This window comes from Pholis gunnellus, assembly GCF_910591455.1.
Source record: "Pholis gunnellus genome assembly, chromosome: 18".
Lineage (NCBI taxonomy): Eukaryota > Metazoa > Chordata > Actinopteri > Perciformes > Pholidae > Pholis > Pholis gunnellus.
Window position 1 is genome coordinate 14,956,126 of NC_136545.1, and position 20,069 is coordinate 14,976,194.

Consider the following 20,069-nt stretch of genomic DNA (forward strand, 5'->3'; position numbering starts at 1 on the left):
CCAGGAATGTGCGCCTGCATGTTTTTGATTGTGTATTGGATGTATTGGCCAACGAGGGCAAACGGAGAGCAGCCTTCAACTGTAGGCAAATACATTAAAGGTTTGAAAGTTATGAAAAGTTAAATATACAGGCGCCCTTTACATTCCTCATTTCTCTTTCCATCTCTCCCCTCTGGGCGTTTTCACATGAATTGACATGAAGCTCTCTGTGTGTGTGTGTGTGTGTGTGTGTGTGTGTGTGTGTGTGTGTGTGTGTGTGTGTGTGTGTGTGTGTGTGCACTGTAACCTCTGATCTCAGGGAAGCTCTGTGATAATGTACATTGGTCTTGTGGGGGGGGGGGAATTGGTTCTACATCAAAAGAACTAGAAAAAGAAATGTGACAGGATAGTTCACACTTCAATCAATCAATTCCTTCTTTCAGGTAAACCATGTACGGAGGCAGACGCTGATCTCTGGCCTTGCACATAACGTTGTCCCAGAGTTCCAATCAGCACCGTGGAATTAAGAGGCAATGGAAGATGGAAGAAAGTCAGCGCAGGGCTGGGCGATTAAACTGCAATATTTAACAATCTCAGAGACTGAGAAGTAGAAAATGCATGAGATTCCCATTTGTGATTGAGCCGTTTGGAGGCTACACTGAACATTCATACTCAATATGCAGTCGGGAGACAGATCGGGAGGACAGATCAGACTTTATCTGAAATACATTAACATACATACATCAATACATTTCCATGGAACTTTCCAGAAAATGCAACACTTTAAATTGAGTCCCTAAGGCAGTATATTTTAAAAGGTTTTTTTTAAACTTACTATAAAGTCGTCGTAAGCCGTGTCTATAACAACTATAACTCCTCCTGTGGGCAACAATAAGTGGAGGATCTTGTGTAAACAGATAATAAATGACAATGTGGTAAAACACAGTTGTAATAATATAAAACATGTCTTTATAGGAGAAGTTATAATACTGTACATTAATAAACACTAACATTATAGCGTGCTATAAAGAAATTATTCAATGTTTATACATTGCTTAAAAATGCTAAAGACTTGGGTATATATTTTATTACCTTTTCACCACTGGTGTGAGAGCATATCAGCATATTAAGACTCAGATTATTGTCCTATGTACAAGTGACTACAGCCTATACAGCTAGAGTCAACGACATTCAATTGATATCATCTGTTCACCTACACATATATGTATATTAATCCACTTACATTTCTAGTCATCTATGAGCTATTGTACTGTGGATTTTTGCAAAACAACTCTGTAGCCTAATAAGAAAGTGGCAAATTCCTGGAAGGCCTGATAATAAACAGAAGGCATAATGTTTATTATCTTTTGATTTATCTTCGGGCTCTGCTTTTTCCCTAAACAAAAGGAATGGTGCTACAAAGCTACGGCATGTGTCTACTCTGGCTATTAAAAAGAGATCACAGATTGTGACTCAACCAGCGCACGTAAACACATAGACAGGGTGGTCCAACATGCTTCTGGCTCTGTGTGTGTGCGTGTGCGTGTGCGTGTGCGTGTGCGTGTGTGTGTGTGTGTGTGTGTGTGTGTGTGTGTGTGTGTGTGTGTGTGTGTGTGTGCGTGCGTGCGTGCGTGCTTGTAGTCTCTTCCCAGGAATGTGCAGCCGTAAACAGACGAAGAGGCACAGAAGTCACATTACCACTACCACTGGCTGGGAGCATTAACATGGACACGCAACACAATGCAATGCAACACAGCTCATGCTTCCTTTCTTTTTATGTTTGCTTGTGCGTACGAGCATATATTGCATGTCACTGCACATATCTCAAAGGGCAGGAAAAACAACAACACAAAAACATGTGCAATCAGAGATGCAGAGGCTGCAGAGCAAGCAACCGAGGGGGCCTCCAGAGAGCTGGCCTGCTTGGACTGGGAGCCTCTGGCGGTCCCCCGGGGGCTCAAGGGGCCCTTACCCTTCACTCTTTCTTCCCTGACACTAACCAGACACAGCAGCACAAACACATACAAGGACGGGGGGTGTGCTCTGTGTCTGTATATATGAGCGAGCGAGCGAGAGAGAGAGGGAGAGACCGAGAGGCAGACATCAAGCGGGAGAGAGGGAGGGGAATGGAGGGGGAGACAGAGGAAAAAAGAGGGAGACATTAACACATAAGCAGAATGTGCCCAGCTTCAACCCACAGCTTAGACCATTTGACGACAATTTTTTTTCTTATCCTCCTCTCAGTCTCTCCCTCGTAAAAGAGAGCAATTACATGTCCAGGACAATCCCACATTAAACAAACATTAGAACTCTCTCCAGAGCCAGACGCGGCCAAATTACATTGTTTCCAGATGCATATCGCAAACCCACCTCCTCTCCAAAACCCACCTCACCTCCTGCTTGGTTCTCCTCTTTCTATTGTTCTTTTCTCCTCATGTTCTGCGCCTCTTTATCTCTCCCTATGGTTCCCTAAACTTCCCAAGTTAAGATGAGAGGTTGTGAATAACACCAGAGCAGGCTGCTTTCAATTACACTGCCACATCCACTACTACTGGAGGAGGAGGAGGAGGAGGAGGAGGAGAGGAGGAGAGGAGACAAAGGAGTCGACACAACTTCTTTAAGACGTCACATCTAAAAACCCTATGTCCAGATACTCTCTCAACTGTAAGGATTCTCTGCTTTCCTTTGGTATGCAGATTGATGATGAAATTCTTAGCAGCATCCCTAATGGTTTGAAACCCTCTGTGATAGCTGTGCTTTGAGCTAAATGCTAACTTTAGCATTCTCCCATGCTCACAGTGACAATGCTAACATGTTTAGCAGGTTCATCGTCTTACGTTAGCCTTTTAGCTTACAAATATTTGCTAATTAAACACCAAGGACGGCGGGTGGGTGGGTGGGGGGGGGGGGGGGGATGATGGTAACGTAATTTGTTTTGCAAGAATTTGGTCATAAATTAAGAATTCATCTTGAGATCCCCAAACTTCTGAACAGGGGACCTTACCAAATACTCAGAAACACCGCTGACTAAGACCACGGTGTTGTTTACAACCAAATGCGTAAAAGAAAAGCTAAATTTGTACTGTGCTGTCTAAGACACAATTAAGCTGAATGTATGTCTCAAGGTGGTTTTTATGTGTTTTATGTGCACATGCTCAGAAGGCAAACAATACAACATGTTCCTTTTAATCCAGAGACGTCAATAAAGCTGAACGTTGACTTCTAGCTGTGAACAATAAGCCACGACAACCCTTGTAGACATGGGAACCAATGTCACATGAGTTAGTATAGTCTAAGCTCAAGGATGAACAGCGGTATCATCATTAAGCTCCGTCTTAAAAGTCTATGACCCAGACGGGACGTGAGACATTTTTCGAGGAACAAAACTCCCGTTGTAAAAACTTCCATGAAATAATCCTACTGGAAATGTGCCTTGTGCCCTTGAGCAACAACCAAAGCAGGAGCACTGTTGTGGAGCCCGACCTCGCACTTTGACCTCTTACTGTGTGTGCATTGCATTCGTCTCGTTATTGTTGTCACTCTCATTACATTCACACAGTGCACGCTCCTATTGGAAACAGCTGTCTGGAAGGATATCTTTAACAGACAAGATTTAATCAAGGCAGCGTAATCTCTCTTTATGTTTGTCTTTTCCATTTCCAGTCATATATACGGTGGGTGTTTATGAATGCGTGTAAATAAAACAGAGCATTAAAATAAGCCCTGAAGGAAGGAAGCATCAAAACAAAGCTGGATAATTGCATTGTATATGTTTTTCATGAGTGTGTGTGTGTGTGTGTGTGTGTGTGTGTGTGTGTGTGTGTGTGTGCGCATGGATGTCTGTTTGAAAGAGGGCCTCATCAGACAGTCGCTACATGGATGAAGGAGCACTCAAATACGCTCACGTTTCCACAACACCTAAGGGTATCTACGAGGACCTCCTGATATATCTACAACCCCCAAACCGTACACATACACAATCACACACACACACTCGGGGAAATGTGTTTACGCACACACACTTACCTAGGGCCAAGCAAATCTAATGAGACAGGGAGTCTGGGATGTATACAGACACACCTGAGGCAGAAGAGCCAGGACACAAATACAGACGGTTATACAGTCGACAGTAAACAGAGTGTATTCAGGTGTGGCGTCCTAACAAGAGCCATAGATACAGGATTGCATTGGGACAAACATCATTTTCAATGTATTGGTTTAAACTCTGCCACTTAGTTACTGCTGTCGTGCTGTTAAGATTTCAATTTCAGATATACACCGATGTTCCGGAGAAATTTCCATATTACTTTGGTGCCACTGAGAATAAATGTTTTCAGCATCCAATTTTATGAACGCTCAATACTTTTCATTTAATATCATTCTACAAGGGGAGACTCTATTTCAGTACAAAGTGTGTGGGATGTGAGCTGGAAAAGTAATGAGAGGAAGACAAAGGATCGGAGGAGACGGAGCCGCAGACTGCGACGCGATGCTGGACCCGCAGGGACGGGACATAAATTGAAAATGTAGAAAAAGCATCAAACTGTGCACCACATCCTCCGTTGAATCCCAGTGAGCACCCAAACTGGTCGACACAACTGGTGCCAGGAGCGAAGTGTGGAGTTGTCTCAGTGTTTTACAGCAGACAAAGAGGGATAGAGGAGATGCTACAAGGCAGCGCATGACATCATGTGGCCTCTTCTTTACTTTAACAATATCAAATAATGCTGACAAATACAACGGCTGTCTGATGAACTGAACATTTTGATGGATACAGCTTTTAATTCAAATGCTTTGATGGTTGCTTGTTTTTGTAAACCATTACAACATGGTAGGATCCATATAGTAATAGGGCTACTTTAGATGAGAAGATCAATACCACTAAAACCACCACTATGAAGCTTCAGCGAGCAACCGGTTAGCTTAGCTTAGCATAAAGACTGGAAACGGGGGGAAACAGCTAGCCCGGCTCCGTCCAAAACTCTAAAGCTCACTAATTCAAATATTATATCTCATTTGTTAAATCTCAGCAAGAAAATGAATATGTGTATTATTAAAACTATTTCTTTGAGGAAAAAATTTAATAAATAATTAAATCAATAACTTGATAATCATTATCAATCGCAGTCTTAAGATTATTAATTTTTAAATGCTAAACTTGACAATAAAAAAGTCAAACCTCATGCCACTTAAGTGACAAATTCACACTCCCTAAACTGTCACAAGAGAGAGAGAAAATGCCCAATTATGTGCAATATCAGCTGCAAAATATGTTGACATTAACTAAGAGGTGCTACAAGCTTTATAGTAAATGTTACCGATTGACTTTATCCGGTTAAGTGTGTGTGTCAAACGTTTTCAGTGAACCGTTTAGCTGTAAAATTAGAAAGTTTGTTGGTGGGCGGTGCTTTGTTTTCACATGGCGGCCGGGTCACAAACTTTCTCATTTTACAGCTGAGTAGCACACGAAAACGTGTTTCTGAACACATTTTACATGAGAAATAGGCAATACAGTAACATTACCCTGATTCATCTTTGATCAGCGGTGCCTAGTTTGATTGGAGTTCACGAGCAGTGATTGACAGCTGTGTTAGAGACACCGTTTCCACAGATTATCTGCCTCATGTACTACCGTCAGGATATAGTGACTGTTTGAGCCAATATGACAAAAATGTGTCTATATTAAAATGACCCACAGTAGCTTTGAAGTGTGTTTATTACCTTGTGGTTATCTATTTAGTTTTCTTGTGTAAAACGTAATTATTCAATTATATGTAATCTAGCCTTGGCAATAACGCACCGGGAACATTCCTGCCAATGAAGCTTGTTTGAATTTGAATTAGAGAGAGCGAGAGAGATACTCACATAGTCGGGTAAGGCTGTGTTGTCTCCCTGACGGCCTCTCAGAGACTGTGTCGCCTGCTCCAAAACCTTGTTGTGCTTTTTGGAAAGCAAAGCAAACAAACTGCAGGAGAGAGAGAGAGAGAAAGGGGCGAAAAGGAGTGAGCGCAGCAACCACAGATGAATGACACACTTCACCAAAGAACCCAAACACACAGTCGTCATACTGCACATGTTGGTCGGTAATTAATGTGCTGTGAATACTCAAACAGTGGCCTTGGCTAAATATAACTGAAGAGAGAAGCCGTTATTTGAGACTGATCATTATCAGAGACCAGTCTGTTTTGCTTTCTAAATGAGGCCTTTAGAATAATTAGTAATAATTAGTTTTAGAATAACATAACATAATAATAATAATAATAATAATAATAATAATAATAATAATAATAATAATAATAATGTTAGGTGACACTTCAAACTTTAAAATGTCCAGTATTTATACATGAGCGTATTTTTGTTGTCCTTGCAGGGGACCGTCTGCCATTTGACCCACAAGTTAACTGCCTTGCTCTACCCTTATTGTGTGTGTGTGTGTGTGTGTGTATGTGTGTGTGTGTGTACAGTTGTCTGGGACCGCATGATTGAATGTGACGGCTAGACACGGACATACAGTACATCAAGAGTCCTCGAGTATGCTTGGGCGACCTTGGGCGGCAATAGGGTGGTTCAATACACACACACACACACACACACACACACACACGCACACACACACACACACGCACACACACACACACACACACCATTATAGTGCAGTGTTGACGCCACAGTACACTGATTCACTCAACATGTGTGATCAAGCAAGAGACTTGAGATAAATCACTTCTTTAAGGTAACCTTTTAAAGCAAACAACAACGTTCTGTCACTTTGGGTAGTTTTTAATTTTAAACTCTAAAAATAACAAGTTGTAATATATTAGTTTGACGGAAAATTTCATATTTTTCTCTCGTTGAAGTCTTAAATACATCTCATTTCATATATCACAGAGTCTTTTTTTCTCAGTGTCTCATATCGTATTCATTCTGTGTTTATCATTATAATTATTAGTGACCTTCTGTTTTAATTACAACTTTTTAATAGTCTTTCCAGGCCCCCCCCAAAGGCTGTTGAAAGTTTAATCTGTGTGTCAATCAAGGGGAAAAAAAATTACAGAATAAATTAAATTCAATGACAGCAAAGGGCTAACGGAAAGTCAGAGGCAGAGCTCAGCTAAGCCCCGCAGAGCAACACCTGTCCATCCGTCAGCACTGGATAACACACACACACACACACACACACACACACACACACACACACACACACACACACACACACACACACACACGCACACACACAAAGTCTCTCAGCATTTCTTCTTCGGGCTAATTGGCCAAATGAAAGCTGAATGGAGATATCTGAGCAGCTATGAGGAGGTCTACTTGTTATCTACAGACCTAGTGTCAATTAGCCACAACTACCTAATGGGACCTCTTGTACGTCTCGTACAAGAGCACGTTTTTCTATTTCAAAAGAGACCACCTGGGACATTTGCCCACAATAACATCCCTCATGTGGGCTGAGGCAGTGACGGACACGACCCGGGAAACAGCGACACAGAAGGATTTCCACACTGCTGGCCTGATCCCAAAATCAGTTATGAGGCTGAAGTAACGACAGACGTGCCCCCCCCCCTACACACTGAATATGTATGGATGCTCTGTTTCTACCGGTTCAAAGGATCCTTTTTATCTGGACACACATGTGAGCTGTTCATATAAATCTGTATTTGGACATGTATGCATGTTAAATAAATTAAAGTAAATAAAAAAAAATGTAATTACTGCATCAGTCACGTTTATTGTAATATAGGCAAGAAGACGCTCAATAAAGATTATATAATCAACTAAGGAACATTAACCGCTGCCCACCATAAATAGTATTTGTGGTGGTAGAAGACAAAAGGAGTTATTCTTTCAACCTGTATCACATATTATTAAATATGCCAATGACAGCTTTTTGATTTTACGCTTTTGTCCAAAACAACGGGCAAAACCTTTACACACTTTTGCAATATTTTGTCTGAAATCATATATTTTAGAGATGAAATTGAAAAAGTGCGTATAAATACGATTGAGTAAGTTAACTGTGGACTAGAGCCGAAACAATCAAATGGTGGTTAAATAATATATTATTTTATCAAAACAAAATTAACAGGCCACTATTTTGATATTTAATTGAATCATTCTAGTAATTTGCAAGTAAAAATTGAGACTCTAGTTTCCTAAATGTGTATAAGATGTCACTGTGGGCTCTGGACATTTTTAGACCAAACAATTAATCTCGAGAGTAACTTGTGGATTAATCGCTCAAACGAGCATGTGTGGTGACAGAGGAGACCGTGGATCTGGAGGACAGGAACAATGCAGCAGAAAGGGAGTATTGATTGCGGGAGAGAATGAATAGAAAACAAAAAAGGGAAAGATGTGAGGTGGTGAGGCAATTCAAACCCACTGCTGCCTGTAAATAAACAGCAACAACTGAATTAAGGAGCAGAGTTCAGCACTTCCTGGCAGACATTTGAAAATTCCTGGCAGGAAGTCCCTTTTATCTAGCCAGTTCAGCCCAGCCTTGGCCATCATAGTCATCATCATTATCATTATCATCAGACATGGAGTCAGTTGCTCTACACTCAGTGCAGGACAGACATGTACTCATTCACAGACAGTGTTCCTCTCTGACTCAAAACACAGTCACAGATACAGAGAGAGACCCAGGCAGCGAGATAAGAGGATCCTTGAGTGTGCGTGGACGTGTGCACGTCTTAAGGGAAGGAAACATTCCTTCCTGTGCGTCCGGAGTTCACAAACAGACATGAATGACTTGATGTGTGTGTGTGTGTGTGTGTGTGTGTGTGTGTGTGTGTGTGTGTGTGTGTGTGTGTGTGTGTGTGTGTGTGTGTGTGTGTGTGGTCTTCCGTCTCCTCACAGGCCAAATCTAGCCCTTCGGTTACCTCATGTGACATAATGTTCTTCTCTACACAGGCACTCAAATCTCTCTCAATGTGTTATTTCTTCGTCTCTTCTGCCGTACTGTCGAGCTACTACAACAATCATTAAAAGGAATGATCGTCCTCGTGTGTGTGAACTTGAACCCTCGTCTTTGGGCAACTTCTGTCTCTCTTTTGGCGTCTTTGCTCGCCCCACAGATGAACACTGTGTCAAAGCCGGCCACTTATCTTGAGGCAGCAACTTCCACTGTTGATTTCAGTATGTGAATCTACACAGATGTCAGGAAGCGTGTTATCTCCTGTGCAATACTCCACTCAGAGCAGACTTTATTCACGTTCATGCCCTGAGGAAGGCCTCTGGCGGAAACACATGAACTGCTTTGATGGTGTGCCAGCATTTTCTACTTTATATTTCTTTACACACACAGTTTCCCTCTCTGAGATGCACACTTGTTGTCTTATTTATTGAAATTGTCAGCCAGTAAGGAAGAACATTCTGCCCAGTTAACGTTAGTAGGGGTCGGAGATGTGGCGATGCCATACTTTTTATACTGTGGTAGTATTTCTTTATCATGGAAATAGTGCAAGACAAAGAGCAGGACTGTTTCAAGGCAATATTGGTGATTTGTATGCATTTTGGATCAGTGTGATGAACTGTGTTAAATTAGTGTTAATTTATATTTTGTGTTATTTAATTCACTGAATTAGCCAACAACAGGCCTCCCTAATTATCGTAATAAAAAAGGTCAAGATCCAGATTCTGAGCTAAACCCCTAAAGATGTATAAATATATTAAAATATGTCAAACAGGCAAAGTACACAAAAAGAATAAATAGACTTGGTCACTTTGACTCAGTGTTATACGATTTCACATTTACCCCACACACCCCATTTAATATTCTACCAAAGAAAAGAGGAGAAGAAGAGAGAGAATAAGTTAGAAAAATGGAATACCAGAGGACAGAAGCTACCGAATAACATATTCTATCATCCTCGGTTCTGCTCTGTTTGTTGTCTAGTTACAATGTGTCTTCACCTGATGATGCGCTGGGCAGCGTACTGGTGGAGGCAACGAAACTGGGCCGACATGTTGGCAAGTGCAGCAAGACAGTTGGTGTGGAGGTACTTATCCTGGGGAGGATGCACACACAAACATACACGTTACCGGATGTTACTGTTCAACTGTAATGTTATTTCAGTCTTTGCAGCAAATGCCCTATATGTGGATGTGATTGATTCCAGATTTTAGGATTCTGAATGCATGGCTGTTTGCTTTGCACGTGCACAAACGGTGTGAATACGTGCTGAACCTACCCTTGTCCGGGTCATGTTGAACTGGATGGTGCGGATGACCACCAGGATGAGCAGGCTGCCGAGCGAGATCTCTGTCAATGTTCTCTCGGAGTACCATGAGACGTTCTTCAATACCTGCGAGAGGGAGAGACCCACAGGAACGAGACATGTCAGCAATTCTTTTACGATTATCCCGGGCCATCGCAAGTAAAGGAAGGTTGCAGTGGCAACAATTGTTTCTACCCACCACCTCGTGGACGGAGCGGTTGAAGGCATCGTCCTCTGTGAGGATGAGGAGGATAATGAGGGCCATGTAGACGTGATGAGAATTTCTGTCCTCCACGTGGTAAAGGATCTCGAGGATGGGTAATACCTGAGGAAGAAGAGTGGGAGAGCAGGAGGAAGGTCTGAGCATGTGTGTAGGTACAGTTGCAGAGATGACATTTTTTTTAAATCCTTGTTACAAGATTTCACAATGAATTCCGCTTTTCAGTTCCATGTGCTGCAAGATCGATATATTAGCATTTTTGTCCCCTCGGGCTGTTTCCCCTTCTACAAATAATACGGTATACATAAGCGAAAACGTATCCTCTCTATTATTCTACTCAGGGAAAGGATGCTTTTGTTGTCTTGCCAAGGAGCTTTATTTAAGATGAATCTATCAACGAGCCCAGTCAAATTGAATTATTACTCTAGTATATAAAGCCCCGTTACTATAGCAGTGTTATCACCTGTGGTTCAAACGGAGTACGAAGTAAAAGAGGAAAAGCAGCACTGCATATACTAGATGACATTGACGTTATTTCCTAATTCGTGGCTGCTACACTATAGGTGGAGGCAGATGTTGTGTTCAGAAGTATGTAAAGCAGATGGTGAAAGCGATTCCCTAATGACAGCAATGTGCAAGTTTGAATTCTCAGAATCGTACTGTCGGACCGAAAGCCGTTAGTTTGCTAGCACGGTGAGCGATGAACCCACACAGATGCAGTGTTAGCTCATTACTCCGTGGTGCTTTATTGTGGCTAGACTCATTAGGAGCCCCCCCCTACATAGAAAAACTCAATCTAGATCTGCTAATGATGACGTTTTATTACAGCAGCTAGAAAAAGGGAATAACACAGAAAAGGTCATACTGAAAAAAGATGTAAATGACCTGCAGTTTCAAAATGTGATTGTATAATAACTACATTTGGCGACTGCCAGGAATTTTGTGTTTAGTTCAGGTGTGTGGTCTTTTTAAAGCTGGTAAAAAGGCTAAACATAGCCAATAAAGCCAAATGATTCACTGTTACACTGTGTGAAAGAGCCTCACGTGTGACTGCATACCATGTTCATCTGTGATACCATCTGACATGCGGAGCTTTACATTGATTTTCATTCACTACATGCCTCGGTACATTCACTCTGCTGTAAGGAATAACTGGCACTGTCCCACATGGACAGAACGGCACCAGCTGCCACTGCATACATCCTCACTATTTACTGAGCCACAGCGTCGGTCCTAGATGAAACGATTTCATGGCCATACGCATGTGTGGAAGGAAGGACTGCATAATGTGTGTTAATGAGGATTAGCCAATTGCACAGTGGTCTTTTCCTTTCGCCTTTGTCTGTAAACTGCACACAAAAAACGCCAATTGAGACAGGGATTACAAACGTGGACGCGTGTACATTATTAATAACGGTCAACCTTGCCATCCTACCCACCAGATTGTCCATGTCGGTTCTGGAGAGCATGTATGTCCTCATGTTGGCGTTCTGGTGAAGGAGGGTGTACAGCAGAAGCGTGGCCTGGTCGGAGCGCTGCTGCTCACACAGCGCCGTGTACAGACTGTTGAAATTGATCTGGAAAGTGTGAGGTTGCTCCATGGACAATGACGACGTGTCTGCGTGAGTGGAAGTAGATATCATCAGGATTAATACTTCATCACGTTACTTTAACACCCTCTGGTAACACGTCATACACAACTCTGTACAATGGATAAAACAAGTATAGTACCTTGTGTGTTTCTGAAACAAGTGATAGCCTGGCGGTAGGGGTTGGGCCACTCGGGCCCGTCTGTCAGATTGGCTAGGACCAGCAGTAGCAGAAGGCTCTGATTGGACAAAGGTAAGGGGTTGTGTTCCTGGTCTATCCCCACTTTGCTGCCGGCTCCACCTAATGTGAAGACACTCCACAGCCCACCTGGAGACACACAGATACACAAATAGTACACGGTTAAAAAGAATATTGTAAATGTACACAAAAAATGTCTTATGTTTCCTTCCTTTTCATTTATTTGCTGTATTATTAGATCATTCTGTTATTTCTGGTCGCTTCATGCATTTTTGCTCATTTTGGTCATTTTTTCAAGCGTGTTACATTCAAAGCACATTTCAAAATATTCAAATATTTCCTGTTGATCCTCTCTAACACGCCTCTCTGGTTTAAAATCTTTCCATAATTCATTATTGACCTGCTCGACCGTTGACAATGTTAAATCCAATTTGAAGACCCACCTTTCTGCACTTTTTAATTTAGTCTGAGGCTTCTGTATTGGCTTTTGTCAAGTCCCATCTTAACTTATTTCTAACATTATCTTACGACTTTTTAACTCTGTTTTTGTTTTTATTCTATTTCTCTTGACTTCCTATTTTATTTAATCCGTCTATTATTGCACCTTACAGATTCTAAACACATCTGCCTCGACTGGAAAGCACTTTGGGTCAAACCCTGTTGTTTTTAAATGCGCTTGACTCGACGTTCTTCAGCAGAGTTTCAAGACGGGTGGATGGATCTGTGCAGGACCGAGTTATGAAGAGCAGTCAGGTTGTGCAGTCGACGTTTTTTTATAGAAAGCACTGAAGTATTCTCACAACTTGCAGCTCTTCAGCCTTAAACCGATTCACGCGTCATAGGGAAGCGAAGGCAAAAGAGTACATGTGCAGTCAGACTGAAGTAATCAAGGCCAAAAGGAGCACAATGGAGTCACACACGATGCCTCGCAGTACCTGAAATTTGAAACAACATAGACGGCGCCACAGAACAAAAGACAAAACTGGAACGACAGGCCAACTGGAGTGGGGTTCGTTTTTCTTGTTGGGGGATGAGAGGGGAGCCGAGAAGTGCCGGTGCTTTCAGGCGTCATGAGAAGCACGGGAAGCATGAGCACCAAGGTACACAGATGACAGCCTCTGGCCCCGGCACGTCTAGCCACACAGAACGCACGCAACCAAGCTCTGGTGAGAGACTGCGTGAGTGTGTTGCAGGTCCTCACTGAGCAAGCTACGGAATTTGAGAAGAAGCCCAGTAGATCTGTTGCCATCTAGTGGCGAAGGACGGAAGAGCAGATCAACTTATCCGTCATCAAGCCATCCAACTGTGACACACTCACGCCGTCAGTTGACTTGGTTACTGAACCAAACTAGATTTAAGTCGCGCAAACAAGAAGACATTAGTTCAAAACATTTCAGAGGTGACATGCTTTATGTACACCGACATCCTGCTGCGTTTAAAAGATTAACTCAAGGAGAACGTGGGAGGTCACTTCCCAGCGTTCGCTTTTTGTGCCCGTTTTAAAAAAGGAAGGAGACAGAACAAAAAGGAACAAACTTGTGACTCCTTCAACTTCTTAGTGACAGCTATAGGGTTGACATGTTGGTTTCCCTCTAAGTTCACTGAGGGCTTGTAAAGGACACAGAGTCTGACTTTGCGTGTATACATGTGTATGCAACTGCAGTCAGGAGGGGAACGAATTTGTTTATATTTGAGCAAAAGGACATCAACAAACTGCATCCACAACAGAAAGAAATCCCCTGGAGAGAACTGACATCATTTGTCTCTCTCGCTCCACAAGAGAAGTGAGTGTGAGAGAAAACAAGATTTTCAGAGAGAGAGAGGGGGGGGGGGGGCAAGTTGTGACGGAGCCCTGTTCATCTCTTCACTGGCACCACGGTGACTAGCCCAACAGTGTCAGAGAGCCCGGTCTGGCAGCCACATTTCCTGCACTCTCGCACACGCACACGCACACGCACACACACACACACACACACACACACACACACACACACTTTATTACTCTCTCTCTCACACACACACACACATTCACAGAGCTCTATTTTACCTTAGCGGGTGCTGTTTGTTATCCGTCTGGCTCGGTTCCCTCGGCCTGTCTGCCTGCCCACCACATAAACCCAATAATGCTACACTGCTCAGGCCTGCTCCGGCCCTGGCCAGCCGCCCAGTGGAAAAAGAGGAGGAGGAGGAGGACATGAAGAGGAGGAGAAGGGAAGGAGAAAGTGTGTGGGGGGGGAAGAGAAAGTCACACACGGACACAGAGGCTGGCACGCTGGAATCAGAATCTGGGCTCCAGGACTCGGAGGCCATTAAAGGCATCCTACCATGAGACACGCAACACAACTGCATCCACAAAGTCTTATTTCACTTGAGCCCGTATCCACAACATCTCTGGAAACTATTCGTTGCCTCCAAATCTCTACTGGTCTCCTTAGAATATTTACACACCGTCGATGCTCGTTTAAAGCCATTAAAACAGGCTCAAAAACTGACCATGATACAAGTTTCTGCAGCAAAAGATTTTACTGTTTGACTAAGCCTTGGTTTTTTAGAACAGAAGGCTGTGTGTCGTCTTACATAATGACCACCGCCATCAGACACGACTCCTGGCACAAAATCAACTTCTATATTCAAACCAAAATATCATCACACACTGAGATATCTGCAGAGTCTTTCCAAATATTCAGACGCAGGCTGCAAAGCATCCCTTCTAAATCCACGTCTCCCCCCCTGATATCTACCTCACCTGACACTAAGCTCGTACCAAAACCCAGATTCACATCATGGGCATTGTCAAACACAAACACACACACACGCTACTTAACGATGCTGCTGTTATTACACTGTTGATCGGGGGAACATCATTCCCTTACTTTCCTTAAGAAGCGCTGCAGTACTTCTTAGAGTCAGTCTAACGTTTACCATGATCACCATCTTAGAATAGCGTGTTAGCATGCTAATATTTGCTAACTAGCATTAAACACAAAGTACAACTGAGGCCGATGGGAATGCAATCGATATATTATGGATTGAGAGAAAAAAAATCCATCACACATAAGACTGGATGCAAAGGGTCAACTGCTAGCCTAGCTTAGAACAGGTCATCTTCTTCTACATCAAAAGAAATCTGTTGATTTAAGTCATCGCCACTGAATAGTTAACGTGTACAGTAAACACTCAGTTATACAAGATGTTTAAAACCTGAAAAGGTCTGTTTGGGTTCTTAAATAGGTTTCTCAGGATAAGGGAAAGCCTTGACTTACTGGTGGCACTGAAGGAAAAGCCCGGGGATCACACTTGTCAGTGCAAGTCAATAACTTGTTCATCAGTCAATATATATAAATCCCCAAAATAGACTAAATCTCTGTGAATCAACATGTGCTCTCACATCATTGTGAACATCTCAGTGGCCTGTGGAGACAATTATGTTCTCATGGTTACAGCTGAGAACAAACTCTTCAGTGCAGACAGAGATGTGAACGCATGGTGAACAGAGACGGACAGAACGTGCTACTTACTTATTAACTGGCATAGCAGTGAATGAAGTATGACAGAGCTTCAGGCCAATGCCTCGGCCAAGCACACACACACACACACACACACACATACATACATACACAAGTACGCCCAACTCTAGATGATTATCAAAATGTGCACATGGGGAAACATGCTGTACGGATGATAAACAAACACACTATTCTGATAATCTCACACAGATGAAAATATACGCTCAAAGCATTTTCATCCAAAACCCTTCTAACAAAAACATGAAAACATTCCACACACTGTGTTTTGTATCAAATGCTGAGAATCATAACAAAAAGCTTGGGCTGAAGCGTGAAATGAATCACATAATACACTTGCACAATCTGACCAACAAATGTTGTGTTAAGTGTGCTATACTAATGAGGACCTAACCCACATACAAGATGTGTGTGTGTTCGTGTAGCTGTCAGTAATCAACAGAGGAGATTGGGACCAACGCCCTCGGACTATAAGAGACGCAGAGCTGCCGTTAGCTTCTTGGTGGCAGCAATGTGAGACAAGAGGATTGGACTGGAATTATCTTCATTTCATGGCTGTCTGCTTGCAGGCAGATGGATGGCTTAAATAGTATTGTGTGTGTGTGTGTGTGTGTGCACTAACAATTACAGGAAAACACACAAAAAGTACAAGGAGAGTAGAGTAGGGTGGAGGAGAACATGACGTGCTAACGAGTTAGCACGATATCGGAAATCAGGCCAATACCGACTGAAATAGCTGGATCGGATATCGGTGACAATGGGTCTATTCTATTGGATCTATTCCATTCATCTTTACGTTTATTTACTATATAAAGTATATACTGGAATTTTAATTTCTGTAAAAGTTTTGACCAATTTGTTAATGCATTTAAAAGGTTTACAATTGAATCATAATTCCTCCTAATTTAGATTTTAAACCAAGTTGCTGGTGTACAATTTATTATTTTAATAATTAACAACTCAGTGAATGTATATCTATGTATGCATTTGTTACAACATAAGGAAAGCAATGTTTAAGTTAAGCATAATACAGCCTTACACATAAAATAATGAATCCAGTCTCTTGCACATAATGAGGCATAAAACTTATAATAAATAAATTAAACACTAGTATTGGATCTGTACCCAAAGCCCAGGTATCGGTGTCGGCATTGGGATTGAAAAAGTCGGACTGGTGCATCCCTAAGTAGAGTAGAGTAGAATAGACAAAGTAAGAGTCGAGTCAAGTCAAATAGAGGAGAGCAGAATGGCGCAACAATGGAAGATAGTGGAGTAGCATAGGGGAGAGAAACATGGAGTAGAGTAGAATAGAGTCATGTTGAGTCACGTCGAACAGAGCAGAGTGTAAAGTAGACGAGAGTGAAGTAGACTAGAGCAGAGGAGGAGAGTAGAATAGACTAGAGTCAAGTCGAGTCAAATTGAGAAGAGCAGAGTAGAGAGTAGAGTATAGAATATAGAGTAGAAGAGAAGAGAGAGAGGAGAGGAGATGGAGAGGAGAGGAGACAGGACAGGACAGGACAGGACAGGGGAGAGGAGACAGGACAGAGGACAGGAGAGAGGAGAGAGCCAAAAAGCTGCAAGTTGCTTGTCTGGTGTTAATCCTCCTGCAGACTCTCGGTCAGACTCAGACAGCAGAGTGTGTAAAAGAAGAGAGGAAGAGACATCCTATCCACCCGCACGTCAACGCACACGAAGCACGGCTTTGCTTTGCCAATGGCCTGTGCTTGTTTCTGGGGGAAAATCCAGACCGTCTATGAATGCGAGCGTGTAGGCATGAATGATTCTACACGTCCAAGAGCATGAGCAACGTGATTTCTATAAAAAGCAAGTTCATGTAAAGGAGGATGTGGTTGTGTAATCGAGTCCAGAACACTGTATGTGGATCTACAGACTTCATAGAGAGCAGCTGAGTATTTTCTAATTCTGCAATTAAAGAAATTCAACAGATATTTACTATAGAACAACAGCGCTGCAGACACCCATTTCAAAACATTCAAATGAATACGTGTACTCTGCCGATCCCTGATGACTGTGTGCATGTGCGAGACGGAGAGAGACGGAGAAAGAAAACAAGTGTTGTTTCTGAGCTCCGAGTATAAGAGCGCTTGTGTCTTTGTTGGTCTGTGCGTGTGTGTACAAGGGAGGCGGCTGCAGACAGACAGGCTCTAGGGGATTACAGAACAGTACAGGGCACCATAACTCATCGGGCCGATCACTGGCCACAGACAGACGGGCTGGGTTGAATGCTGATGGCTCACTGATAGGAATCTGCCACCAACAACCGACTAGGAGCAGTTATCTGCGGGGGAAACCCGGCCCTATTCTCACACTCAAACAAACATGCTTTACACACACACACACACACACACACACACACACACACACACACACACACACACACACACACACACACACACACACACACACACACACACACACACACACACACACACACACACACAGCCTATTACCAGTCTGATACACACATACTCATCACTTTCATCCACACTGCCATGGCTGTCAGCATGGCTCGCACTTTAATTTACCAGATTAATCATATATCTCACTCGATGACTCAATGACTTTTTTTTTACCGTCTGGCTCTTATTTTTGTAATTTGACCATCATGCCTACAATTTCTGAAGATGTTTTTTATTAACCAGCTTAATTTTGTAGCGACATCACTGCAATGACGTGCAAAAGGGGGAAGCAGCAGTGATCAGATAATGAGAAAGACTTTAACATTTGCACCTCTAAGGCGTCACAAGATGATTAAAAGGATGAGAAAGAAGAGTATATTGTAAAAAATATATATATTAGGTATACTCTTTCCAATTTTCTTAGGAAATACTAGATCATTTTGCATCTTAATGCCCCTAAAATCATTTCTCATTTAAATGAAACCTGTGACTGGGAGTCTTAATTGCTTCATTTTAGGGGGAAACCATTGAAAGCCATATAGTTTAGAAGAAAACACACATTGACTGCATCCAATATGCCCATTATAGTCATTCAATGCAATAAAAAAAACTGATGCTGGGTCTAAGTTAAACCGGGATGTAGCTTTACAAACTTCAATACAAAGTTCAGGTAACCGTTTACAATATTCAATTTAATTTTTACCTTAAAAAATAACAAAAACTGGGCCCTCTCTACACCTCTAGAACTCAGCCACTGTGGTGAGTTTGTGGTACATATACAATAGTATGAGCTAGGTTGTGTCTTTTTGTTTTATTCCTGTGTGGATGTGTGTACTCGTACTTGCCACCCCCGACGCCAGGCCGTAAAGCAGGCCTCCTTCAGCCTTCGGCTCAAAGATGTGGGTCGCTGGAGGCGGACATTTCTCCTGCCTGATGAAGTTGTAGAGCAGGGTCTTCACCATACGACTGGTCAAAGACAAACTGGGGAGAAGAGAGACAAATGGAAAGATTTAAAAGACAGCTGGAAACCAGGAAACCTTTGGGCACGCTTCTTTAATATATTCAACATTTCAGGTATTACGTGAGTGTATATATAGCGCACTGGAAAATACGTTGGGACACAGGCGCAAACTCAGCTGCAAATATCTCAGAATAAAAGCCCCGAGGGTCATCAGGTCCTGTGGCTTTAAAGGCAGAATGAGTAGGATTTTTTTCATGAGGTTCCTGGGTGTCAACCTCTTTGTAAGCACACATCCAAGAGGAAGCTACACAAATGGCAGACACGGCGCTGCAGACAGAGCTCGTTCCAAAACTAGAGTGAATTTGGGGTCGTCTTTCACCTGCTAGCAAACACCGGAACCCTCGCGGAGCCGGGGAGGAGGGGCCAACTTTGGATTTTGTGTCTACAAACCACAACAGACAAATCCTACTCATTGTGCCTTTAAAAGCTGTTCCTCACCTGCTCTACAGAAACATCAATTCTATCTGACTGCAAACAACTGGATTAGGAATAAAAAACACAAAGATGAAAGCAAAGCCCAGACACAGGACTTGTTCTTCTCAATCCCACATGTGCAGGTGTGTGTGTGTGTGTGTGGCCGGACAAACTGAGATCCTATTCTCCGTCCACAGGTCTCCCTATCAGGTGTCTATTTGAGACTCTGCTCTTCCGTCATCACATCAGCTCTCTCCCAACGAGTGACGGACACGTAATTGGCGGTGAACAATATCCAATGTCACTGTTTTTCTAGTCACACACAGCCGTGCTTTTTCTCAACTGAACCAGACCCTTTTTAGATCTGTTTTGCCAACATCAGCTACTTGGAAGCCTTTCTTCAGCTCAGTAGCAATTAATCCAAAGTTTTCTCCTTTGGGTCTATTGCTGCGAGAGCCCAAAAAGAAAATGACT

General features: G+C 42.6%; 1 protein-coding gene across 1 annotated transcript in view; it reads right to left on the reverse strand.

Moving 5' to 3' along the window:
- The window catches only part of dym (dymeclin), a 46,493-nt gene that overhangs the window by 18,105 nt on the left and 8,319 nt on the right, over positions 1-20,069 (reverse strand). The window contains exons 8-14 of the mRNA XM_079178563.1: positions 19,002-19,141; positions 12,160-12,345; positions 11,868-12,046; positions 10,408-10,533; positions 10,182-10,295; positions 9,904-9,998; positions 5,845-5,944 (exon numbers count right to left, since the gene is read on the reverse strand). Of these exons, the coding sequence (XP_079034689.1) occupies positions 5,845-5,944; positions 9,904-9,998; positions 10,182-10,295; positions 10,408-10,533; positions 11,868-12,046; positions 12,160-12,345; positions 19,002-19,141 (940 nt within the window). The remainder of the gene's footprint in view (positions 1-5,844; positions 5,945-9,903; positions 9,999-10,181; positions 10,296-10,407; positions 10,534-11,867; positions 12,047-12,159; positions 12,346-19,001; positions 19,142-20,069) is intronic.